General features: G+C 36.5%; 1 protein-coding gene across 6 annotated transcripts in view; it reads left to right on the top strand.

Moving 5' to 3' along the window:
- The window catches only part of ARL15 (ADP ribosylation factor like GTPase 15), a 232,237-nt gene extending 205,569 nt beyond the window's left edge, over window positions 1-26,668 (top strand). For all 6 annotated transcript variants that reach the window (XM_033085692.1, XM_033085689.1, XM_033085690.1 and 3 more), the window contains one exon: window positions 22,844-26,668. In XM_033085692.1, coding sequence (XP_032941583.1) covers window positions 22,844-22,996 — 153 coding nt within the window. In that variant the 3' untranslated portion in view covers window positions 22,997-26,668. The remainder of the gene's footprint in view (window positions 1-22,843) is intronic.
- Window positions 26,669-26,902: the final 234 nt, after the last annotated feature.

Genomic DNA, 26,902 nt, shown 5'->3' with positions numbered 1-26,902 from the left:
TGTTAGGACCCCAGGTTTAGTTCTAAGAGGTCCTGAAGAAATGCAGAGAAAATATGATACCACTACAGCACTTGCTGTAGTTTGGTGAAGCTTCATTTAGAAAAAAGCATGTTAAGAAAAACAAGTTTTCTAGTGTTAAACTGAATTGCACATCTGTTTTCATTGAATGTCCTAAAGCTTCATTTTAGTCTGCTGCTAAAAGGCATTTATTTGTCATAGCTGTCTGCCAGAACCCATTTTTATGATTTGAAAATAGGCTTGGTGGAGTGGCTGTAAGAGGGTGAATTAGTTCTGTGTACAGCAGCAGCAGGTTGGCCAAGTGGACTTCTGACCCAGAAGGATCCTGAGTCACTGCAATCTGTTCTGTGGGAGATGGAAGGCAGTATGACCTGGCTGTTGGACATGTTTTCAGCAGTCGTGAGAAAACAGCCTGTGGGCTAAGTGATGCTATGGTGCTCCATGCTATTCCTGGCCTTGTGGGCTGTGGTGCTGCAGCAGATGGTTCTTGTCCAGTTGGGTGGATTTGAAAGATCAGAACAAGGTAAGCACAGGAAAGGCACTTGACTGCAGGGGGAGAGGGGAAAGAATGAAGAGGGATAAACAAGCTGTGTTTATTTTCTCTTTTTTCTTTGAAGTTTTTGCTTTCTATCTTTAAATTCTGTATAAATATATATATAAATATCTTAACAAGTAAACAGTAAGACCATTTTAGTGGGCGAGGAGGACAACAAAAACCTACCGTTAATGTTTCCATAATCAGCTGAAGTTTTGACTTTCTGTTTGTATTAACTTGGAGAATCTTCAGTTGTGTTCGTTAACTCTACATTCACAAACTTCTCAAATATGTTGGTAGCTAAAATTAATTAATATAAGGTTTGTAGTGTCACTAAACTTAAATGGGTAAACCAAAAAAAAAAAAGATCCTGGGTCTTCTTAAACACCCTTGGTTTTCTAAATATAGTCCTTTTGGTATTTAAACACAGGACTTTGCAACCAAAAAGTCTGGCTTCTCAGTACTTGAGTGTATTAGGAAACATAAAATCTAACTTAAATATTACTGTATATATTCATTTTATATTCTGTTATCAAGAAAATTATATTTTATTCCTGAGTCTTGCTATGAAATTTTTGACTAATGGGCCAACTGTACTTCAGAATACTTTCTGCAACTACTGACAGAGAGGTAGTTCTACCCAGAAGCATTCATCTTTTGGACTGTGCAACTTTGCTGTGCATCGAACAGATATATTTACCTTATTTAAACAGACTTTGGTGGGGTAGTTATGTTTTGAGTGTTTTAGATTGGGATTTTAATGTGGGAATCCTAGTCTCCTGGCAATGCTTGCTATGTAATTATTGACATTGATAGCCTGGAAACTTTTGGTTTTCATTCCTTTAGAAAATCTCCACATTCCAGAGAATATCAGCTAGATAAATACAGATAAGAGCTGTGTGAAGTCTAGTCAGGTTTTAGGGAGTTAGAGTTTTGTTTTGGGTTTTTTTGTAGTTTTTTAGTTGGTTGGTTTGGTATTTTATTATTACTATTATTATTACTGTACTGTCTAGAGTAGGCATATTCTACTGTCTGTAGACTTTTCAACACTGTGCATCTGACACAAGACAGTTATATTGCTGTATACATTTAAATGGTCTATTACTAGTCTGCTGCCAGGCACTAATAAAAATATTTAAACCCTCTGATCCAATTTTATTATTTTTCTCATTTTCTTTCTAGACAGTTTATGGTTCCAGAAGATTGTTTAATTCCCAGTCATGATTCACTGTTAATGGGCTTTAGAATCTTGTCTCCTTGGCTTCATGTCAAGCAGTAATCTCAGCTATCTTTTGAACAACTATGCATGTGATATATATTGTAGCACCGGAACTTCTAATATAGCTGTTAATGTGAGGAAATGGCAAAAAGTTGTTAAACATATGAAATTAAGAGATAGATTTGCTAACAAAGTAGTATTTGTATAAACTTAGTTATACTCTATTTTAAACCCACTGAATTTGTGGATTCAAACTTACCTGAAAGTGAAAAAAATTAACACTTTATATTGGACATAGCATAATTTTGCAAAAAAGTTGAGACATGTAGAGAGACATGAGAAAGCTTACTGTGTTTATAATATAAAATTCATTTTACTAGTAAATGCTGGAAAAGAACTTAGTAAAAAAAATCCTAATTTTTTCATAATTCTAAATTTCTGTCATTTTCTGCTTCCCAACATTTGATCTGCGCAAGCTCAAGAAGTTAGCCTGCGGGAATCTGATGAGATTTAACAACACCAAGGGCTGGTGCTGCACCTGCATCACAGCAGTCCCAGGTAACAGCACAGGCTGGCGTGAGCAGACCTAGAGCAGCCCTGGCCAGAAAGACTTGGAAATGCTGGTGGGTGAGAGGCTGGACGTGACCCAGCCATGGCACTCCCAGCCCAGAGAGCCAAACGTGTCCTGGGCTGCATCCAGAGCCCAGTGGACAGCAGGGCAGGGAGGGGATTCTGCCCCTCTACTGTCCCTTCATGAGACCACACCTGGAGTGCTGGATCCAGCTCTGGATTCCTCAACATAAGCAAAACATCAGCTTGTTAGAGAGAGTCCAGAGGAGGCCACCAAGATGATTGGAGAGCTTGAAGATGTCTATTATGTGGAAAGTTAAAAGAATTGGGATTTTCCAGTCTGGAAATGAGAAATCTTTGAGGTCACCAGATTGTGTCCTTTCAGTCTGTGAAGGGAGCCTAAAGAAAAATGGAGAGGGACATTTTACAAGGTCATATAGTGACTGAACAAGAGGGAATGACTTTAAACTGAGAAGACAGTAGGTTTACATTAGGTATTAGGAAGAAATTACTAAGAGGTGATGATGGTGAAGCACTGAAACGGGTTGATCAGATAATGTTCAAAGCTGGGTTGGATGGAGATCTGAGCAGCCTGGACTAGTGGGTGACATCCCTCCCCATGGCAGGGTGGCTGTAACTACATTATCTTTATGGTGCCTTCCAACCCAGGCAATTCTATCCATCTAAAGAGAGATCGGTCCTTTGTTCTCCAAGCAAACCAATCCTCTGTACCTTTTTCTATTGTTCCCTCCCTGGTAGTCTAACTTTTGACTGGGTAATTGACTGAGAATTTGGATGTATTCACTCCTCTGTAAGGAATTTATAGAATAGCTAGATGATAAACACTAATAATGCCCCATGTTTTCCCAAAAGACAAGGAGTTATAAGGAAAACCCAAAAACATGTCACAGCTCCTTCCCAACTCACCTGTGTCATTCCCCTTCTGGGTTCATAAGATGTGCCAGATCCAGGTGCTGCCAGAGCCTGTTTGTAAGTGAGTTTATTTTTGAAGACACTTTCTGTGTAGAAATGACAAGTTTCCTGAACTTCTCCAAGGCACAGACTCAGAAAAGAACAAGTCTGAGCTGGTGTCAGTTCCTAAAAAGAAGTGTTTTTCTTCTGGCTTGCCATTACCTGGCTGATCTTATTCCAACATACTTTGGACGGGGGTGGCTGGGAAAAATTGGAAAAAATTGCTTGCAAGTCAGAAGTGAAGTATTTACCCATCTGAGTGCTCAAAACTGGTAATCAAACACTTAGTGAAGTAACTTGCCATTTCAGGATTATAATCTTTCCTTTCCGCTTTCCATCTGCAAAACTGGGAAAACAGTTATTTCTTACCAGGAATAGATGACATGTCCTTCATTAATGTTGTGGGCATGAGAAAGTATTCTTCACAAAAGTCTCCAAGAATTCAATAGTATTTTTGAGAAAGAGATCTGATATTGCTATTGTAATTTGTGTTAATTCTAAAGATTTTAAAGTAGGTGTGCCCTTAGAATGAAAACAAGTGGTATATAAGTAGAGAAACTAAATTTGCTGACCTCGTAGTGCTCAACAGTTATATTTACATTTTAAAAAATATTCCAAGATCTGAATTTTAATTTATTGAAGACATAGTTCAAATATTTTACCTTCTCTATATATATGTTATATATGATTGTCTGTAGGATTTTAGGTGTTCCTTTAGCTGAATATTAGATACTGTAACTGGGTATGAGGATGGGAAATGTCATCATATTTTTTTATTAACCATGCTTTCAATGTATATCATGATGATGATTTGCATTTGGCAGTGGTATTGTTGCACTAGAGGGGATAATAAAGTGATTTGCAATTGGTACTTGCATTAATGAGTAAGCATGAATTATAAAAAACTTTGCTCACATTGAACTTTTTCCAGATTCAGTTGCATCTGAAAGACAGGGAGTAATGTGGTATTCCTTTAATATCTCAGTACTATTAAAAAAATTAATATTTTTAAACCCAGTATTATGACCCAAAATACAAACTTTATGGATGAGAGATTTCAGCTGAATTGAATGGGAAACACTGGAGAGAAATGAGAAGCTGAGTTCTTATACAATAATGGCTCATATTGACCTATTGCAATTTCTAGTAAACAAAATTAATGTGAAACTAATCATGATCTTCAGATCATCTTTCTGCTTTGAGTTCTGTATCTTTTTCTCTGTTTCTAATGGCACATATCTCTCTTTTGCTGTCTATCTCCTTCACCATTCCTACTTCCTGGGTTCTCTTTTGAGCGGAATTATGGAAACAGGAAAATGAAATAAACCTCAACCAACCAACCAAAAACCCAACCAAGTAAAAAGCAAAAAAAAATCCCCCCATATAAACAACCCACCTACACTTACCAATCCTAAACAAAATGAAAAGAAACAAAAAAATTTGCACAACTGTGCAGTCCCCTTAGCTGTCTTTCATTTCTGTTGGACATACTTGACTTGATTTTATTGTATGCCCTCAGCTGGAGCTTGTCGCCTATGCTGACTCAGCATTTGTACAGCATTCACCTTTGTCCCAGACTAACATGGACCATTCTACTGCTGCAGTTAAATTAGAAATAGTTAGAAATAACAGAAAATGAAGCAGACTTTGCTCATGGCTGGTGAAGGCTGAGAAAACTTGCTTCCCTTATTCCAGCTGGCCAGTCGAAGCTAACATGGTGATTATTTAGCTATGGAGCCTGGGAGTGAACTTTTTCCTATCTGACTGCTGTTGATATGCCAAATTCTCATCCTTCAACCTAGCTGCAGCTGGGTATTTGGTTGTCACTGGGAGCCAAAGGTGGGCTGGCAGCTCTCCAAGTGAAAGGTTGACTCTGCCACATGTGTTTTAGACAAGTTCAGTCAAAAGTTTGCTATGTCTTTTACTTTGAACTTAAATGAGGAAGGAAGTTAGAAGACTTTCTGGGAAAGCTTCTTCAAGAAGCTGGGCATAACTCAGTTTCTTGAAAGGCCACAACAGCACTACAGTGGTACTCTGTGTGCAATTTTTAATTATCATAATCTGTTATAACAACCTTTAGGTTAGTGCTTTGTTGTTTGTTTGAAAGCTAAAGTCAAAAAATAAATTCCTCGGTTACTAGAAAAGAGCAAAACAGACTTTCCAAGATGGAGAATGTAAGGAAAATAATGAAAAATGTCACACAGTTACACGTGGGGTACTTTCGCAGTCCAGACAGGCTTTGAAAAATGGAAAACTCCTAAAGGTGAAGAAGAGCAGTCACACTTAGGCTGTCAAACATCTCAGCTGTATGTGGCCATAGGAAGTTTGGAAAGCACAGGTGTGTTGCTGTGTCCAGTTGCAGATTGACAGTAAATAGCAACTGGCTTAACTGATTACTTGCCATTAAAATTCATGCCTTTGTTGTCATTTCTAAATAGAATCAATAAGTTGTTTTGATTTATCAGACCAAGCTCTGCTCTTAGCAGTGATATTGATGAACTGCAGCTTTGTAAATGTCATGGGAGAGTGCTGTTGTCCAGACTTCTGCCTCTCTGCTAATTCACAGGTCAGTCCTAGGGAACAACCCACTGTCAGTTTTTCAAAAGAGACTGTTTTTCTTGTCTATAGTTCTATAGTTCCAAAAACTGTATTCGTACTTGTCTAATGGATTTGTTAAAGTGTCTCCTCTTCATGGACTTGTAGTAGCAAATGGTCTCTAATACATTTTTAATTAGTTGATTAAAATTCAATTATTAATTAGAAATTATCTTTTGTGAAGCAGAAGACAGGCGTAATCAAACATTAATTACTGAAGATATTGCTGATCAGCTGTCTGCTGAACATGCTATACTGCAGATGTGTGATAGGAATTATGTCTTTTTGGGCTTACCTAAAAACAAAGGCCAGACAAAATTAAGAGAATGAAAAGTGGTTATACTTATTGAAGGTACCTTTAGTGCAGACAGGCCACCCAGAGGCTACACCCAAAAATGGATGATGGGTCACGAGTTTTCACACTTTCATAAGTTTGGTCCATTTGTATATTGGGGATTAATCTTCCAATTGCAGCTTCAGATAATGAAGTCATTTACCCGAAGTTTGCTCCCCCCAGCTTACTTTGGTTTACATTTCTCAGGGCCTGAGACAGTAAGGTGTCCTTGATTCCCAGGATTAGAGAGGAATTGTTTTGTCTGACCAAAATGTGAAGACAGTACATGGGGTTTGGATTTATACACTAAAGAACTAGAGGATTACAAATATATGAAAAATATAAAAGCTAAAATCTTAAGGCATCAAGAAAAGTAAAACTTTTTCATAACTTCCACTCCAAAATAGGTAAAGTGTACCTCAACTTCTTAGAGATGGAAAATGCTTTTCTCACATAATTTGTTTAGTCATATTGTTTTAAGGAGCATATTAATGTTTAATTGCCTCGCATGTATACTGCACATAATAGTTCAAGGTTTGTTTAATATGCATCTGGCATTATAGAACTATAAAACTGAGTAGTTTATAGAGGGTGATATTCTCTTTCATGATACCAGACTGGTGGCAAATCTCATTTTATGACAAAAAGAGACAATAGGTTTTACTTTAGGATTACCACCCTAAAAGGGATTGTTGATTCCCTTTGCTTTCACCTCAGCTTTCCTGGTTTTAATAGTTGGCTATCAGTGCACTGATAAAACCAACGTTGTTGGTTTTTAAAAATCATATGGGGAACAATGATGTGTTTTGCTTGTTTTGTACATCAGAACACATACATTGGCAAAGGATTCAAGAAGTCAGAGTTTAAATTTAAAATATGAAGTTTGGGGGTTTTTTTTAGCAGAAAAATCACCTGCCATCCAGTAGGACAGCCACATGAAAAATATCAAGTATGAGCAGTCTGACTATACCAGTGACAAAAAACTTGCAGTGTTTTCTGAACTAAGAACTGTTGTGCTGGATAGTCAGAGAGCTGAGCCATTCCCAGGTGGACTTAGAAGCATCCAACCCAAATATGAACAAGAGAGTTAGCTTCCAAAATAAATTATTAGGAGTAGACATTTGTAGTAGACAAAGCCAAATATGTTTTCCCTCTTCTGCTTTTATATCAACAGATGATGGAAGTTATTTAGTTTATACTGAAAATGTTGGAATGTGATAGTCAAGCAAAGTTGTCACACCTGTGTTATGCTTTCCTGGTTGTCTAGACATTCCAGCCTCCGTTCATTCCTGTGGATCTGAATCCATCACCTGTGCTTAATACTTATGTCTGCTGAAAAAAACTAAATACTCCTCCAAATGGTGTGTCAAGAACATGCTCTTCTAACTTCAAACAGGCCTTTAATTCTCTTGGGTTATGTGAAGTATATTGGTGTCAAGATAGAAAGATTACTTTAAAGAAACCAGGTGTTCATTCTATGAGATTTTTTTTTTTATAGACTTACCCATATATCTTCTGCTGTTTTCAGCTACATCAGCACGAGGAAACATGCATTTCTGACTATGGTGCTGCAAGTTTTTCAAACATACCTATGAAAGAGGCCATCCAGTTTGCTGTAGTAGTTGTACATTTGTCTTGCATTACCTAACTCAATCTCCTACTCTCTTTGCCATCTTCAAAAAGTTAAATTTTTTCTTTGAGTTTGAGACACTGATACCATAGTTCACTCCTCTTTTCCTTACCTCAGTCAGCTGTCATCTTTCCAAAGCTTCACAACTCTCAAGAGAGTACAATGAATGTCAAATATGAGAAGAGTGCTGTTTCAGTAAGTTTGGCCTGATCAAGAAAATTTTCTTCTTTTCTTCTCGTTCCTTCTCACCTGAAATGACTTCTTCAGGAAACATCCAATCTTTCTGTAAATCAGTAGATCAAAGTGCTGTATTGTTGGATCTTAATCAGAAATGAATGGCTCCAGAAGGGATCAGAGCTCTCTTTGTTCATTACAGGCTTCTAAGCCAAAACCAGTGATAGCAGCCATAAAGGAAATATGTAAACCTCTGGTCATTCAGTGAACCATGTCACTCTAAGTTTGACCCCCACTTTTTGCACTAGCTTCCTTCTGCAGGAAGGTGGCCTATATCATGGCTGTAAAATATATTAATGCTAGCAATTGTAAGCAAAGGAATTAGTTTTGTCTTTCTTTTTGATGTCTCTGCTAATTGCTAATTTTACTCTTTGGTGTTTCCTGCTTCTTAATGTTCTCTGCTTTAAGCACAAACTAGATTCAAAATGTCCAGATTTGTCTGTATCAGACAAAGAGTAGACTATACCACTGTGGTGTCACAGTGTCTTGCAAAATGGAAGTGCTAAGTATATGCTAATATGAAAGTATAAAACCATAAATGTTTGGTTTTTTTTCTGGTAAAATGGGTTTCTGTGTGCCAGATGTTTTACATGTTGGTATTGGTTATAGGTAGATGGACTGCTCCATTAATAATTTTTTTTACCAAGTGGTTTTACTCCTTTATAGCCCATCAAGATATTAGAGGAGCTTAATGAGACATAACAGTATTGGATAGGACATTAACAAGGCATTGTATTTCTCCTTTTGCTTCAATTGTGCATTTTTGTGCAGCCATTTTAATTATAATAATGATGATGTTTTTATATAATGCAAGCTGAGATGTTCTTGCTTGCAGACTAAGGTGTAGTTGATATCTAAAGTGCAATCCAGTATCCTTCTTACACTGCTGTATCAAGCATGAATTAACTGTATAATTGATAATAAACTTGTAGTGAAAGGAAAATAGAGAATGAGAAGTTGCACATTGTTCAGGGTATTTGTGCACAAACATGAGTGTTGTTTATTGGGTTATCTGTCTGTTACTGACATGCTTTAAAATGCCATCCAGGGTGGAAGGCAAACCAAACAACTTAGCTGATCAATCATGTACTATGAATACTGAAAAGCAAATAATTGAACTGTTTGTGTTTGCCCTTTAGGTTAGAAAATTCATTGTGCAAAATACGACAGTGTTTTCACAGAAATAAGAATTTGTGAGTGTCCGGGCTGTATTCATAGAACAGTATCACTTCAAATATAGCTTCATTGGCTTTTTGTCTTCATATACTGTATCCATAAAAATAGACAAGGCTGAAAGGGGAAGAACTTTGTGTTTTCTCTAACAGTTTTTGTAAAATTCAGAAAAGTCAAATATATCAACCTTTAATTAAAAATGGAGTCTTCAAATTCTACTAGAGGTCGTGTGTATGTTTTGTATAAAATGAACAGAATTGCTCTCTCTCCTCCCACAAGAACAGCTGAAGATCTAATCAGACCACTGGCCAGTGATTTTTGTTATATGTACTTGTTTGTCCATACTTGTCCTTAATGTAAACCCAGGTGATTTAATTTACACCTTCTTTTTATTGATAGGTCCTGTTAATACATTTAAACTCTTGTCAAGGAAACAAAGGAAACTTTTTTTTTTTACTGTGACAGATGTCACTGTTCAATCTTGATTTTTCTAAGCATTGTCCTCTTCTTCAAATGTTGTCAACTCCTTTTGCAGATTTGTGCTTTCTAGCTGGCAAACATCAAGCTGATACACTACCAGCTGGACTGGAATTTTTTTAATATGAAGTCATTTCTGCTGTCATGGATTAGACATCTTTAGAGGCAGGATATTTTATTGCTTGTAAGTCATCTGAAGCCATTTTATATGGCTGATCTCTACTTACCCTCTCCAATTCCTGCTGCACTGCCTGTGGCCTGACTGACATGATGATGACACTGTCCTTTCTATTAATCTGTCTACAACTGGTCTTATAAAACTGTGATTGGTGGCACTCTTCACTCCACATTGAATAAACTGCTGTTCAATGTGCAAATACTTATTTATTTGAAGGCTTGGGAATTTGTTCCATCTCCAAAACAATTTTGCAGTAGGCAGCATAGCATCTTTTCCCACTTTCCTGAAGCAGTGTATAAAACACTATGTAATCTTAGTTTTTTAAAAAAATTGTTAGCGCTTCATCTTGTAAGGAGATGATTTTTTTAGTGAGAGGACAGCTGGAAACATGAAATTATTAATATTTCAAATTCTAGCTCTATACGAAGTAGACCTTTTTGTTGTAAGTCACTGAAGTATCTGAATTATTAGCAGCATACCATTAGTATACTGATTCACTATAAAACAATTGAACCATTTTCCAGTTATGGAAGCAAACATAAAACATTAGTTTACAATGTCTAGTCTTTCCAGTAAAATTGGCATGATCTATCTGTCTGTTTATATAGAACTGTACTAAACATCCAAATCTAAAATGTTATTGAAGAACTTTTTTTTAGTGGTGAAGATTTTATATATTTATTTATTTATTTAAATCCACTTCCTATTTGCAGTTATTTCTTTGTCTTTGAAATCTGGACCACTGTAAAGCTGAAAACTGTTTCTCTGAGCTGGAAATTGAAGAATATTCAGTAACCTGTTGCTAGTTATCCCCTTCTCACGCCACCTGCTGAATAGTCATAAGAGGATAGTAATACTATATCTAACTGGAAGTGCCAAGAAAAAAACTATAATGTACTGCTACTTTCAAACTATAGAAAAAATCACAACTCAGATTTATTTTTGATGTTTATGGTTGAAAGATGTTCTATTTGTTGTTTTATTGCCTTTGTAATACTTCGGAGTTGCACAGGCAGTGGTGATATAACAATGAATAATATACTACACATCTTGGCATAGAAATAGCAGAATAGTTTAATTGTATTAAACCTTTCAATTACTACCTCACAAATGGGTATTTGTTTTTGATGGGTTTCTCATTCAAGTAACCCTCGACCTCATAAAATACTAAACTCGTACTGCAACCTACACTTTATAATGCCAGCTTTTTTCCCATTTTCAGTTTATGCAGTTAACTTGTTTCAAGTTTAAAAATAATGCTTTAAAAGAATCAATTTCATGGTGAATGCGTCTAGTCAAAAAACTCATTTAAACAACATCTTACTCGTGTGTAGTGGACCGTTTTACAAGTAACTGAGAGATTTACAAGCCTGTGTTTCAGACAGGATAATTGGTTGTTTCTCATGTGAGCTTGATATTTCAACTTGTTAGCTTCAATATACAGAACCTTTCCTGGCTTGGTAAGGAATATTTATCTGTAGACATATATAATAGTTCAGTATTAGGAACTATTATCAAGTGGTAAAATGGTATAAATTTTGAATACGTTCTGTAGAAGCTAGTGGTCATAATCTTTTAGGTTGTCACTAGTGGTCAGCAAACTTAGCCTATGATGATTTCTAATGTAAAGTAAATCCAATTAGCAAATGTGCAGGTTTCTGATTTATGTTGAGCACTGGAACCTCAGAATTTAAAGAGGTGATTTTACTTCTATTAGACCCCAATTCTGAATAGAGATAGTTTGCTCTCTAAGATGAGTAGAGAATGCTAAGAAATATCTGTTGCATTAAGATCTTTTAGTCAACTGATAATATTCTCATCCTCATAACAAGTTAGTGTCAGCTGTTTATTTGCTATGTTTGATTTCATTTTCAGTGCAGCACTTACCCCAGGTGTAACACTAGACCCTGTTAGTAAAATCGCAAGTCACATCCAAAGGTAGAGGGAAGGAACTCAGTCAGCTTGCAAAAGCCAGGTTTCCCTTTCTGCTAGAATCACTTGACAAGTATCTGCTTTTGTTTTTCATTGGTACAGTCATGATAATTGGGGCATTACTAGGACATAGCTCCTGCCTCCAGGTACTTTTCCTCATAAATAATCTAGCTTTTCAATTTCTTTAAAGGTATTCCACAGTTAGTGTGTACAAAGGAAAGCCTTAATTCACTTAAGGTAACAATAACTTTATTAGAAAACCTGTTTTATGCTCCTTCAATATTATTTTCAGTAGCTCTCCTTTAAGGAGACCATACATTTGACAAATGCTGTCAGAGTTTGTCCATTCTTTGGAGACATAAGAGGGACATTTTACAAGAGCACGTGGTGGTAGGACAATGGGGAATGGCTTAGAACAGGTTTAGATTAGGTAATGAGAAGAAATACTTTACTGTGGAGGAGGTAAACATTGGAACAGGTTGCCTGGAGAAGCTGTGGATGCCCCTTCCCCGTAAGTGTTCAAGGTAGAATGGGGCTTTAAGCAACCTGGTCTAGCGGAAGGTGTGTCAGCCCATGGCAGTGGGGTTGGAATAGGATGATCTTTAATATTCCTTCCAACCCAAGCCATTTTATAGTACTTTGGGTCTGGTTTGGATTTTTTTATGTAAAGGTTGATATCCTCCCTGAGATAGCTCTGTATCTCTCTTCTTTCCAGTATGTGCAACTCTTTATCAACTGCTTATTGTTCAACCTCTTTCCTTGAAGTGTGGATCAATATAATGTAGGGAAGTGATGCCTTGATGCAATACGAGAAAAATACTCATTACTCATTCTCTTATCCCTTCCGATGGAATATTCTTACTAAAAGACTTTTCAGAAAGGTAGAATTCCCTGCTGCAGCCTATCATAACAGAAGGAATAACTCTGGCACTTAAAAAACAGAGATTCTAGCCTTTTACCTTTAGGTTCTAGAGTAAAAAGAACAATACACTTATGTAGCATCTCGTTGCATTCATCCATCTGCTCCAAGTCTGGTCATCCATTTCTTTTTCAGCACCACTGCTGCAAATCTCTGCATTAGTTTGTTAATATTACTTCCCATTTACTTGACTTAAAACATCCTCTCTTTCTGTAAAGTGCTCACTTTTTTTTCTGTGTCTGTTTGCTCATGCATTTCTTACCATTTTTGAGTGAGTGACAGATCTGTTTTGCACATAGGTGTTCTCCTGTGTACAGGACTGTGTCTGGATTGAGCTGTGTAATTTTCCTCTTGGTGTCCTTGTGCATTATGAATAAATCTGTAGGCAGGGAGAGGGCCTTACTCCAGCAAGCCCTGGTGAGAGAGCCTAGAGAGATTCTTCTGTCATTCTGAGTGGAGAGTTTAAAAGTATGAAGAGATAGATGAGTTTGGAGCTGCCTGGAATAGTAGTTTTAAGTGGTGGCTTGCTGTGAGTTTGGAGGCATTAATCTTCTCAGAGGCATGGACCTAGAGCGTCCTCTAACCATAGGGCAAAAAGAAATCCTCTAAAAGACACCCCACAGAAGTTCCTAGTGCTGGAGAAGCTGGGAGGGTCGTGGAGCCTTTAGCATTCTGACAGCCAGAAACCGAACCTGGCAGTGGCATGGCCTCTGGGAACAATTTTTACTTAACAAGTATTTTATGTTAACTTTTTCAAATGGATTTATTACACAGTTTCTGCTTTTTGACAATAAATCATTAATTGTAGTTAGTTCAGGGCTTCCATTGCCTCTATACAGATTTTTTATAACAAGTAATGGTTCCATTGGCAAAGGACCTGAAGGGAGATTGGAACCATCCTATACTAACATGCTGTGCTCTGTACCTGGTAAGGAGCAAGCGGAATAGGCACAACTACTGTCTGTGTCTGCTTGTGGGAACGCACGCCTCACAGAACCAGAGCTGCTGCTGAGTGGCTTCTCTTTTGTGCTCAATCTGACTGTTAACTTGGAACAGTGTTAGCAGTATGAATGTAGAGAGCCAACCACAAAGCCATTAGAAATCCTGTTCTTTGCTGCTGATACAAGGGCACATGTCCGTACAGTATTTTGGTACTTTGCAGACGTGGGCACAGTATACAGATGTTATTTGTTCAAGTGCTAGATTTATGTGCACATTCAGGCAAATGCAGATGAATCATCACATATGCACTTCTCCAGAAAATACTGTTTAACTATTATCTGAACAAAAATGTGCTATTTGCAGAAAGGATGTCATAATTAGGATTGATCTTTGCACTTCTCTTACTCTAAAGGTTTTTTTGACATTGAACATCGCAGGTAAACTTTTTTGAATTGGGGAGGGTAAAACCTCAGCACTTCTGTACTTGAGTTTCAGATTTTGTTGCTAGTTCAAACCACAATCTGTAGACAAAACTAGCATATTTTGCTGCTGAAATCAGCATACTCTGTCAGTAGTATTATACTCTGAAGTAAACCATGACTACCTGCAGTCTATTAAAAAAGAAAGGATGCTACAAAAACTCTGTAAGACTCTGAAAGATGTTTTTTCCTAAAGGTCTTGAGTGTTGAGTCTCTACTAGTTATTTATATTCCTTAAGCTATTTAACTAAAGCTATAACAAAAACAAACCTGAGTGAGGGACAATAGAGAGAAGATGACAGCTGATATAGTAAAATCGTTCAGTAGATTTCCTGTAAAATCATCTTTGGATGTGTTCCATTCTGTATTTTTTGTTAACAGATTAGGGCAACAACAGTACTACAGTAATTTCACAATTATAAGCCGCACCATTTTTGACTAAAATTTTTGTCTGAACTCGAAGTGTGGCGTATAATCAGGTGCAGCTTATATCTGGACAAAGAACAAAAAGTTACTGTTTTAGTTTGGAGGACAGGTGTCTGCTGAGAAAGGCAGGAACTTCTCTTTGAAATGGAGAATGTAAACCCCCCTCCCTCCAAATTATCATAATTTTGAAATCAAGGGGCTTTTAGGCAAAGATATGGGAATTAGGAATAACAGTTCTTTACTAGGGAAATTGAAATAGAAATACAGTACTACAAAGAAACAAACCCCAAGCCCTGACAAAGAGTACAACCTGACACCCTGTCAGGCAGGGTGTTGGTAGCAGTCCCATTCGATGGTGGCTGCATCCTCCTGCAGTGACAGATGTGATTCAGTTGGAGCAGTGCTCCTGTAGAAGCTGCAGTTTCCCTCTGGTGGTCCAGTGGAGAAAGGGGCTACCTTAGTGTCCCAAAACCTCTGTTTTTATTTTGGTGAGAAATGTTGGGCTCTTCCTCCTGGTTGGAGCAACTTCCAATGGGATGCAGTAATTTTGTCAGTCACACAGTCGGACTCAATGGCCATTAGCAGAAAATGACTTGCTGGAGGAAGGATGGGGTGTGAAAAGATAAAGAACAATGCTCCACCTGGTTTCAATGGATGGCCCATTAGCAGAATATCTTCCATGAAGATAAGGCTCACTGCCCCCACCCTCAAGAGATGGTGATAGAATAGATACCTTTTATCACACTCTGTATTGTAACATGCAGCTTATAATCAGGTGGGGTTTATATATGGACAAAGAACAAAAAGATTCTGACACCTGGATGTGCGGCTTATAATTGTGAAATTACTGTAATTGAAATGAGCTATCCTAAGTTTAAATTGATCTTATATTCAATCAGTCATTCTTGGTACAGTCTAATATACCAGGATGTGCTAAGAATACACTAAAATAGAAAATTGTCCTTATACACAGTAAGTTGGCATTTTTAGGTCTGTGCTCTATGTGGAGGAAAAAAGATATGTGAATTTTTGATGTCCTCCAAATAGCCTTCTTTAACCAGGGCTAATTTTCAGCATTACTCTTTGGGATTTTATATTCTAACACTTTCTCTTTAAGTGCATAACTGTCAGGCAGTATCAGTGACAACCCAAAGTACTTAATAAAACACAGTGGGTAAGAGAGAAAGCAAAAGGAGCAGTAACTTAAAGTGATATTTGATTTTCACTCCTGAGTAATTCTTTGAAATAAAATAAAGAATTAAAGTGGCATTAAAGAAAAATACTTTACTATACTTTCATTGTATGCATTCTTTTCTCTGTTCTTGTTGCACTTATCATTCGAGATGCTGTTTCACTCACTCTAGGGTTGGATAATTGTGAGCCCTTGTCTTGTTTTTCCAGTTACATGGTTATATGAACCTTCATCTGGAAGTCTGGTTTTCTCTATATAGGTATGATGCTGCTCTTCCCATGTTATTTCTATTTAGTCCAGTTCTAAGAAAAGCACATGCTTATATGAAAGGAATATCCTGGGTGAATAAGGCATGAAAGACAACGTATAGGTGTATGTTTTTGGCAGCTACACATGATTTATTATTTCTTTTGTACAAAATAACAGAATCTAATTTTAAAAAAAAGGAATGCACTGTATTCACTATTATATGGCAACATAAAGAGTGTTTGCGAAGAGTTGATGGATCCTAGTAGCTTCTCAAAGCCTATCTTTGTTTCCATCCACTACAAATCTCAGTGGTACTTCTGCAACCCTGCAATTTTCTGTCCTCACTCTCATCCATCTTATTCATCCAGACCATTGTAACATGAATCTATCTGCAAAAAAAAATACCCCAACTTTTCTGTTTTAAAAACCTTCCAGGTCTTTAGCTCACTCCCCCTTTTCTTGTCTCATACTTGCATTTGCCAATACTCTGTGCTCTCTGGAACTGTGTGGCTCTGTGGATTTGTCAGGAATCCTATTTCTTAATTTTGAATAGTTAGTTATCTTCTTTGAAATAAATTTGTTTCTGCTATCACTTGCAATCTGAAAAGTGTTGTGACTTGTGCCCGCTGGAGATAACACGGATGGAAACGTGCACAAGGCACTGTGTACATTACTTTAAGTGACTGTATTCCTCTTTGTAAAGACTTAGAAACCAAAAATATCATCCAACTCTGTTACAGAGCTCTGATGTGTTTCAGGTAGTCTTTTATGAAAGGCAAAAATCTGAAAAAAAAAAAAAAAAAAAAAAATTGGAAAGCTGTACGAACTACAATTTGTAAAGCATTCACCACTACTTGTGAGATATACTATCTTATCTAGGAAATCTATCTTATCTTATCTGATCTTATCTAGGAAAATTGCTCACCCTGTTACCACACAAAAATGCTGAAGAAGACAGATTTTTTTTTCTTGTGATTTTATTTCAGCAGGTCATATTTTAAATTTAAAAAAAAAAAAAATGGAAAAAAAAGCTCAATTGCATAAATCTGATTATCATAATATATACTTAATGGACTCATTGCAAAATTCCAGCGTTGGATTCCTTGGCACATTAAAGTTGGTGAACAGTGAAATATGGATCCTCAAAGAGCTAGAATATAAAAGCATTCCTGTGGCTGATAGTGTTGTTGGACCTCAGTTGGCATTCCTGGGAGTAGCCCTATGCATAGGTTGCTCCAGACTGCAGCACATCACCATCCCTTCTGATCAGCTGAGACACTTTCATTCCCCTCCCTGTTGTGTAAGAGATATTGCATATGGAATCAATAAACATGAGGTACAGGTGCTTTAGGAGGAGTGCTTATGATGCATAGGTGCATTACAAGGATCCCTCTAGACAAGGATGAGATCACTGTTAAGAAGAAGCATACGAGCAGGCATACGTGAAGTTTCTTTTCAGGAGAAGTGTCTCTGTAGGATGAATAAATATTACAAAACTTTGGCTGAGAGTTGTGCACGTTACAGCTGCTCTGCTCAGACAGGAGGTCCTTTTTAGCCAAGTGGACTGTCAGATAAGGAGCTTTCTAGCAGATTTTTCAGGAAAAACATGGACGTGTTAACTCCTGTATGACAGTGGATTGAACTAGTTGATTTAAGATTAAGTGGCTATCAGCCCACTCTACGCTATCCTATAAATCACTGTACTCAGAACCAGCAGAAAAGTACATGTAGCATCTCAGGACTCTGTGCAGTTTGCAGTGGAGCACATTAATGTAAGCTAGAGTAGATTTCAATTTACTTTTTAGCATCAGTGGTGACCTAAGTAATGAGTTCTACTCTATGGTTAGTAGGTCAACATTTGTGGTTTCTATTTAATATGCCAGAAATTCCTTTCTTTTGTTTTCTCTTCTCTTTTTTTAGACATGACTTCTTTTACCTCTAATACCATCCTTTTCTGTACTGCAATTGGTGAAAGCTTTTTTTTGTTTATTTTAAAGTCTTCTGAAGCAGTATAAATATACTCTGGGCCTCTAATTATGGTGTTTTTTTCTGTGCCACCTGCAAGCATTCTACTTTTTTAGCTGCACAGTTCATTTTCTTTAAGTTCCAAATTTTATGTTGTTTCCCTTTTTAAAACTTAATGCTATGTAAAGTAAAGTACTCTTGGCTTTTTCTGTTCTCCAAATATATTGAATTTGCACTTGAATTGTTATAGGCATCTTGTCTGTTGTTCATAGAGCCTGCATTTTCTAAATGGTTTCTCCAAAAAGAAGACTTATGATGTCTGAAAAGATATTATCAACATCACGGCTCAGTGAAACTTTCACAGTGTTAATATGGGCTATTCCAATCTCCCATCATTACTTCATTTCTTGTCCAATGCAGATTTGGAATAGATTAATGTCTTATGGTTAATACATGGATTCAGCCAATTAGATTAATTTAGTTTAATTAGTACCTTCACCACTCACCCTTGTGCAGTAGTACTTGGTAAATCCTGTGAAAGTCTTTCAAAAACTTAGTCTAGGGGGATACTGACATGACCAGGCAGCCTGTGATTGAACATAATATACATTTTTGGTTACAATTCTTTTGTGCCAGTGAAATTTTTCAATAAAACATCAATGAATTAAAAAAATATTTTATTCATTAAGTTCTCCATTTATCAGCCTGGTAATGTAAGTGATTATCTGAATTTGTATTTGTTTACAACAGATTAGTCACAGTGGGCTGGAAGCTTTTCTGTATTGATGAGATTTGGTAGTATAATTTTGAATTTGAATGAAAAATAATGCTTTACATCAGCTTTTTTTTTTTCATGTTGAATAATAGAGATTACTCTTCTCATATATTAAAACATCTAAGTTTTCCTATAGAGCTTATGTTCACATGGGTGGTGAACTGACTAGATGATGAGCTTCAGTAATAGAACATAGAAAAGCTTTCAGCAGGGCCTGGTTAGTCAGCTGACATATATCAATTTAGTAATATCAGTTCCACACTGCTATGATAATTTACACCAGCTGAGGTTCTGGGCACTGATCCTTTTTATTGTGTCTTGACTTTTCTAGCACGTAGGTTAAGCAACATTTGATAACCATATGTTTAGTGTATTGTGCCAGCAAAATAGGACTTAGAAGGTGGAGTGTGGGAAGAGTGGGAATTGCAAATGTGTATTGTTAGATTTTATTGACTTCAGAATGTGGCATAAATACAATGTCAGGTTCTCTATAAAACAAGGCCCCCATGTGGAGTGAAGACATACAGTGAGATCCTGTAAAAATTAGTGAAGTGGTCTTAAAATTAGATTTAATTGGTTGTATTTTTTTTCTAAAATTATATCTTAAAAATTTAGTAATCTCAAAATGAACTCTAGAAAATGCAAAGCCAGTATGTAAATGCTCATTTCATGCATCAGACTTCTGAAATATGTTTGAGTCTTCGTATTTCACTTCAGCATCCATGAGCAGGCAGAAAGCTTTTCACTGTTTGTACAGAGGGGAAGACAGAAGAGCTTCTCTTAGGAACCCACCTCTGTGTGCTAGTGTGATTGAAGGGAGCTGTAAATAGTAACTGCTGATTATGCAAGAGCTACCTAGGTGTGTGAGTATTCAGTGAATTCCAGCTTTCTTTGGAGACTTTGGTGATCAGTGTACATCCTTATAGGAAATCTGCAGGGAATGAGTGTGGATGATGGTCAGTGGGGCAGAAAGGAACTACAAAAACAAACATGGATGGAGAGCTGTGTGCATTCCAGTGGAAAATTCAACTGTAAAAAGAATTGGGCATCTGATTGTGTCAATCTTTGCACGTTTCATCTGTTGCATGTAAAAATGGTTCTTTTTTCAAGTCTAAAAAAAGTAGTTGCTTTTAGAATAGCTTTTTCTGAGTTAAAGGGAGAAGTTATAGTAAATTGGAATATATTTGTGTCTGCAAACTTCTTTCTAGAAGTTTCAAAGTCCAGAGAACCTGCTTGCAAAACCTTGAGGTTTAATGAACTCCATTGTGGTGTGAAGTTTAAATGAGGAAATAGAGTAACACACCAGAAAGTGTTCCTTGGGTTGTGAAAAATCACTTCTGTGCTTCTTCTGGTTTAGTTAGTTATTATTTGTAAGCTGATTAGTGTTATTTTTCTAGATTTGTATTAGGCATGAGTCATCTAGCAAATCTCTGGGGTTTTTTTCTGGAGAAAGTATGCATGAAATGGCTCTTACTTGTTGTAAGAACAGATGTACTTTTATACCAGTATCAAACCCTCACGTTTTAAAAACAACCACCTGACACTTTCATTTCAGCATTCATCTAGGACCTATTAATGCAGATACTCTGAACTGTTCCTGTTCACTAATTTAGTCACATTTTTGATTACACAGATAGAAATAGAAAAAAATACATTTTGATCAACTTTGGGTATCCAATAATTTATCTGCAAAATTTGTTTCATTAAATCTGTTGATACTATTGGCATCTGTAGTCACTGAAATATAGCTTAAAGGCCTTGTGTTTTCCTCAGCTAGAGGCTACCTTGGTAACTTGTGTTGCTTTTGGCCACAGATGCACAAGACTCAGTTCTAGTCTGCTTACTGCCATCATTTCCTTGAGCATGTGTTTCTACTTTTAAACCCAAGCACTGTCCTTACAATGTAGTGACCTTCCTTCATATGGCAGAGCCCTAATTCAAGAGGCTGTGTTAAGAGGAGTGCAGACTGTCTTCAGTGAGCTCCAGGGTCTGATGGCAATAGTCTTCCAGTAGAGGGGGTGTGGTGGATATCTTCTGGGTTGTGGATCTCAAACATCTTAGATTACTCAGCCATATTTGTCAGTTTAACATCAGCGGGCAGCTCTATCCCTAGCTGCACTGACACCTTGCATAGTTATCCTTCTGTGCAGCTTTTGCTTCCTCCCTCATGTGACAGTCAAGGAGACTGCTTGAATAAAGCTTCCTTACCCTGCTTTTCCAATACTGTGATCAGTGCCATTAACTCAGTATATTAAAGAGGGTAAATTCAAGCTGCTGGAAAAGTTGCAATACATCCCTTATAGATATTAGTATTTTTGGTTTTATGACATATAATTGTGCTAACATATCAGATACTGGTGTGGCACTGAGACAGCAATGCTAAAAAAATAGGTATGTTGATATTAAAATACTGGCTTGTTGAAGTACCATTTATTTCAACTTGTATGTTTTCTAAAATTTGTTCAAGGGGAAGTGAATGTTAAGTACCACACTTCATTTTCAAATGTTATTAGTACAATTCTACTTTGAGTAGAGTGTCATTTCTGGGTAAGCAGAAGTTCTCATCTCAAAACCACCATTTTCCCCCTGAAATTTGTTACTAAACATTCTGGTAGAAATTCCTTTCTAAAATATAAGAAAGGACACAACACATGCCTGACACATGATCATGGTTGATTTCTGAATTAATTAAGTTGATAAAACTCAACTTGGTTCCTTCTATTAGAACACATTAATAGATAAACAAAACTGTAGTTTATCTACCAGCAGATACTGTAAAAGCTACACAGAGATGTTGCAGTTTCTACGGGCATTGAAAGCTTTTTTTTTCCCCTTCCTCTTTTTATTCCTTCTGCACATGGAGCCTGACATAGCGTGGCTCCAGTTACCTGTTTAGGGCCTCTGCTGCCTACCATGTTGTGAGTAACTGTTCCTGTAATTGCACTGAATATTTACAATGCACACTGTGCTAAAAGAAAATTAAGAGTATTTGACAATAATTATAGTGAACAAGAATGTGCTAAGTCAGGACTAAGTATTTATGTTGACATATGGACAGTAGCAAGAACTGAGGGATATAGTTTTGGATGTAAAAGCTAGAAGTCTATTGGACAAGTCAAACATGAGTAGACTTTTGGGTCAAATTCCTTCAAAGACTAAAAGTTTAATGAAAACAGTAAACTGTGGACCAGTATAACCTGCAGGCTACTGTTCTCTTCTAAGAGACATCAAAAATGTTTTGATATTGTACTTTCTATTTTGAAAAGTGATTGGAGTATACTACTAAATTGAAATCTTTCCTTTCTCAGTCTTTCTTTGTATTTGTGCCTTGAGAGTTTCTGCAATGTCACTAATGATTTTTTTTCCAAGAAACTGTATCATGTTTTATGTATAATAGTTATTACTATCCTACTAATATTAGTGTGTTAATCTTCTATTTTTAATTTTTAGGAGAACTAAGTAATTTTGGAAGAATTTTTATTTTTGTAGGATTTTCATGGTCACAAAGAGATGCTGTGCTTGAGAAATAGCTGATGTTTAACTGAAATGTTTAGGATCTGTAGAATTTTTTATGTTTAATTTGTGAAGTTACAGTGGTGTGGTAGCAAGTTCTTTATCTTAAGTGTTTACCAATGAGAGTATAATGAAACATACATATTTAACATTGAAATACAAACACAATCCAAAATTTCTTATTTACTTTTCCTGTTTTGGATATATTTTTGAGCACATGTTTCATGTGCTTTACTGTTTACCTCAAGTCAGTACAATTCTTCCTCAGACCTCCCATGCTGTTAAATGTATGGGTAGAATGGTAGCTTCTAAGCAGGTCACTCATCCCTAAAGAAAACACTTGCAAGTCATGTTATATAACCTGTATTATAAGAGCAGCTGTGGGTAAGATTCTGAAAATTATTATTCTTATTTTTTTTGCATGGTTTTTTTTGTTTAGTTTGGTTTGGTTTTTCTAGATGTGAGACAGAGAGTTATCATAATATAATACATTGGTCTCTTTTTTTTCCGTAATAGATAAAAAAGTATTTTGAACTTGAGCCACTTGCACGTGGAAAGCGCTGGATTCTTAAACCCTGCTCCTTGGATGATATGGAGGCAGTAAAAGACAGCTTCTCCCTTCTAATAAACTTGCTAGAAGAGAGAGACTTCGAACCTTCAAGAATGTGAAAGCCAAGAGAAAGAAGAGGTTCCCACGCATCGCTGTACCTGCTCACTCTGTCACAGCTTAATTACGGTGTAGTATCAAGGCTGAGCTCTGATATGTGGTTCATACAGAGTTAATGCAGAATGTCCTTTGGTTAAAATAAATGTTCTGTGAATCAGGTACACAGCTATTTCCAGTAAAGTTGTCTACACTACTGAAGTAGTAGGAGGTTCCTCTTTGTTTACCACTATTTCTGCACACTGCATGTTGCTTTCTTGCATTGCGATCATCCTTGGTAGAAAATTTTACACGCACAAAAATAACATAGTCTGTAAAAGAGAAATTCCTTGTGTTACCTTGAATTTTAAAAAATAACTAATGTCTAAAAACTTTATGAGTCTAATTTAGCTTGGTTATTGACCTCACATAATGAAAAAGCACAGCCACTGAGAACCTTAGTAGGATAGCTAATAGGCAAGCGGTTTCATGTTAATGCAAAGGTTATTCCTGAGGTTTTACTAAGTGAAAACACAGTTGAGGTAGTTGACTCAACAACGAAGTTGAATCTCCCTTAAGTCACTGCATAAACCTGCCATAGGTAGTATGGCATTTTGCTGGAAGTTTGCCGAAAAGTAAATTTACAAACAGATGTGCACAGATAACACAGATAATTGGGGAAAATAGCTGACATAAACAGATGATCTAGGTAAAAAGATTTTTAGAAGTATATGAGAGATTTTAGAAATATACAGAAGTTGGATAAAGTAATAATTTTCATTGAAAGTAGTTTTCCATAAGAAAAGCAGGGCAAATATCTGTTAATTCATCTGTGGAGACTTTATTACTTTTTAGAAGTATAAGTGATTTTAAATACTTCCTTTATCACTCATTCATAGACTACTACTGTTATTGTAACATTGCCAAGGCATCTATCCCATAATTAAGGGTCTTCCAGTGTTTGTACTAAAAGCTTCTCTTTTCAAGGGGATTATATCTTGTTATTTAAAACTTTCCCTGAGCTAAGTGTTACTTAGAAGACAAAAAAAGTAGTCATTGGAAACTTGAAAATTTGTAATACATTTAGAAAAAGTCAATTTGATTCACATAATACAGTCCACTTTTCCTCTTTCCATGTTTTCCCCATTGTAGATTTGCAGTATTTTCGCTGCCTTTTGTTGATTTTTAAAAACCTCATAAACTGATTTTGTTCATTAAAGAAACATGCCAGGGCACTGGTTCACAGTGACAACAGAGTATGTGCAGATCAGTCACTGTACTGGAGCACGCCTTGAATGCTGTGCCTTCAGCTACCCTTGTGCATGAGTGTCTGCAAACAGAAACTGTAGTGAAGTGTCACTAGATCCTCATCAACTCTGCTTCAGTCTTGCAACACATAACGCCTTGTTTTCAGGGCTTTAAACAACATATCTTTCCATTCTGAACATTTAGCTTCTGTTTGAAGTTTATTATAGTTTCTCACTAGTTTATTTGGGGATAAGAAAATAGTAAAAATCAACTTTTAAAGGCTCATAAAAGCCGTTTCTCTATTAATTGTAATTTTGCTCTTTGTTAAACAAAAATGTGTCTCATAGGTATTTTAGTTTACTTTTCAATTTCCATAAATTTCTTGCATTGCTTCCTCTGTTTTAACTGCTTCCTATTATCAAAAAGAAGTTGGGAAAACTGGTAAACTCCTTGTTTAATTTTGAGATGGAATAAGCAGGAAGCCTGAAGGGCATGTCATTGCTTTGTTTTGTATTCTTTTTCCTGCCAGGTCAATTGTCTCACTGCTAATATTATTGGAAACAACCAAGAACTGGAATTGTTCATTTTAAAGCACAGAGGAGCCCTGCTTTGATTCAGTTCTCTCCGCACACTTTAGTTGGGACCCAGCTACCCATCAGTTTCTCTTGTGGGGGCTAAGGAGGTTCCTTTCCCTGGATTTAAAGAGGAACTGGATCTAATTTACATTTCCAAATTCTTTCTTTGCTGACATGAGCTTAAAGTCTACAGAGTCCCCACATTTCCACAAGGTCCCCAGTTTTCTGTTCTGTTTAGGAACAATGAAAAATAAGTGGGGAGGAGGAGTAAAAGCATTATTTCTCAGAGAAGGCAGGCAGTTTGGGAAGGCAAAATGAGAGATTCCAAGCTTTTACTGCTTTTTCATTGACCATTAGTTAGAAGATGTGAAATAACATTGTTTTGTTATTTTCCCCTGCTTTCTTTTAGTTATGGACCAAAAGGTGCAGGAAATGAAAATAAGGCCAACTGTATTGCATTCTTGAAACTGTACTTATTTCTACCATCAGTGAGTTTGTCTGGTCCGAAAACTTTAGTGGCTCCAAGTTACCTTTTGGTCATGATCTCCTGGCTATGCACTGTTTGAAGGTGCTACATGGAAAGGCCCAAGAAGTCCATGATAAAGTGGTTTTGGAGTATGCCAGTGGCCACTTAGACTAGGACCTTTTGATACTTCAATCTTTTTTCTTTAGGCAAATGTCAACTGCACAGAACCAATTTTTGATTTTAATTTTCAGAATTATTTAGAGTAAACTTTTTCTTACTAATACAGTGATCATTCCTCATCACAGGTTGAAACAATACCTCATAACTGCTGAAGGCTAAGACCAACACTTTACTTTGAATGTAGTGCTTCTGTGGTTTTGTGTTGTAGATGGACTTAATGGATGTGTACCTTTTTAATGTCTGTAAACAATTTCACCTTTTTATGAGGGGATAACAATGTTCAAAGCAGCTCATGTCATACTTCCTTGTCTACAGTGTTGTTGAATGCTCTGGCTGTGGTAGAATATGTAAGCACCATGCAGTTTTCATTCACATAACCAATCTCAACTGCTTTGGTTTTTGTTTGTTTATTTGTTTGTTTTAATCTTTTCAAATGTGTTTGTCATTTAGGTGGAATAAACTTGGGCACTAGGCTTTACTTTCCATGCAAGTTCATTAAGGAGTGAACACTGTCTTTTTAAAAAAAGATATTGTGCTTTAATGTTCTTTAGCCATCTGTTAAATTACTTTGTGTGTGTATGTGTGTGTGCCCACACTGGGCTTCTTCTCAGACTTGTGGCTGTCTGCAGTGTCTCAGCCGTCAGAATGAAAACATTATCAATCAGTATCCAACAACAGCTGGTTTTGACAACCTTCTGTCTGCTGCCTAATGCTTTACAACTCATCAGTAAGGCTTCTTTGTCTGCCCACTCTGAGCTGGTAATCTTAACTGCTTCATGTTGTGTCCTGTACTTGTACTTCTAGCATTCGTATGGCTTAAAAGTTAAGTCTTAGTGGTTTTGATATTCTTTCTTGCTGTATAATGCTCCATGTGTATCTTAGCTTGCCTATTCAAATGCGCTATACAAAAATCTGTGATGTATTATTTTGTTTAACTTCTTGCATTTCATTATATTTATAGAAGTTGCAGATTTTTGTACCGTATTACTTAATACAGTTGCCTTTTTGTAATGGCAATTAATTTATATTACAAAAGTTTGTATCTTTACTGTAGTCAAAAGTATTAGTTAACTGCCATATTATCTTGACTTTATACTAAAAATACAGTATCAACAGAAGTTGACCCAATCAAGTGGTCAGCTGGTGACATGGGGAACTTGTACTGTTCGTGATTTATACATGATTTCCACTATCAAAAAAAAAAAAAAATAAACACTGTGTAGAATTGACTTGGTAAGTTTTTTTTTCTTGAGTAAGGAGCTAATTTGGGAGCATGGCTTATTACTTTGATTTGGATTCTTCAAGGTAAATTATTTACTCTTAATTGAAAACAAATACTACTGTATAATCATTGGTGCACCATACATATTTGCACATTCATATACATATATATGAAATAGAAACTTCCAAAAATCAGCTGATTTCTTTCCACAGCAAGATGTTGTTACTCTTGGAAGTATGTC

Source organism: Catharus ustulatus, chromosome Z, assembly GCF_009819885.2.
Source record: "Catharus ustulatus isolate bCatUst1 chromosome Z, bCatUst1.pri.v2, whole genome shotgun sequence".
Classification (NCBI taxonomy): domain Eukaryota; kingdom Metazoa; phylum Chordata; class Aves; order Passeriformes; family Turdidae; genus Catharus; species Catharus ustulatus.
Note: the sequence above shows the minus strand (reverse complement) of the source record. Positions and strands in the feature narration are given on the sequence as shown.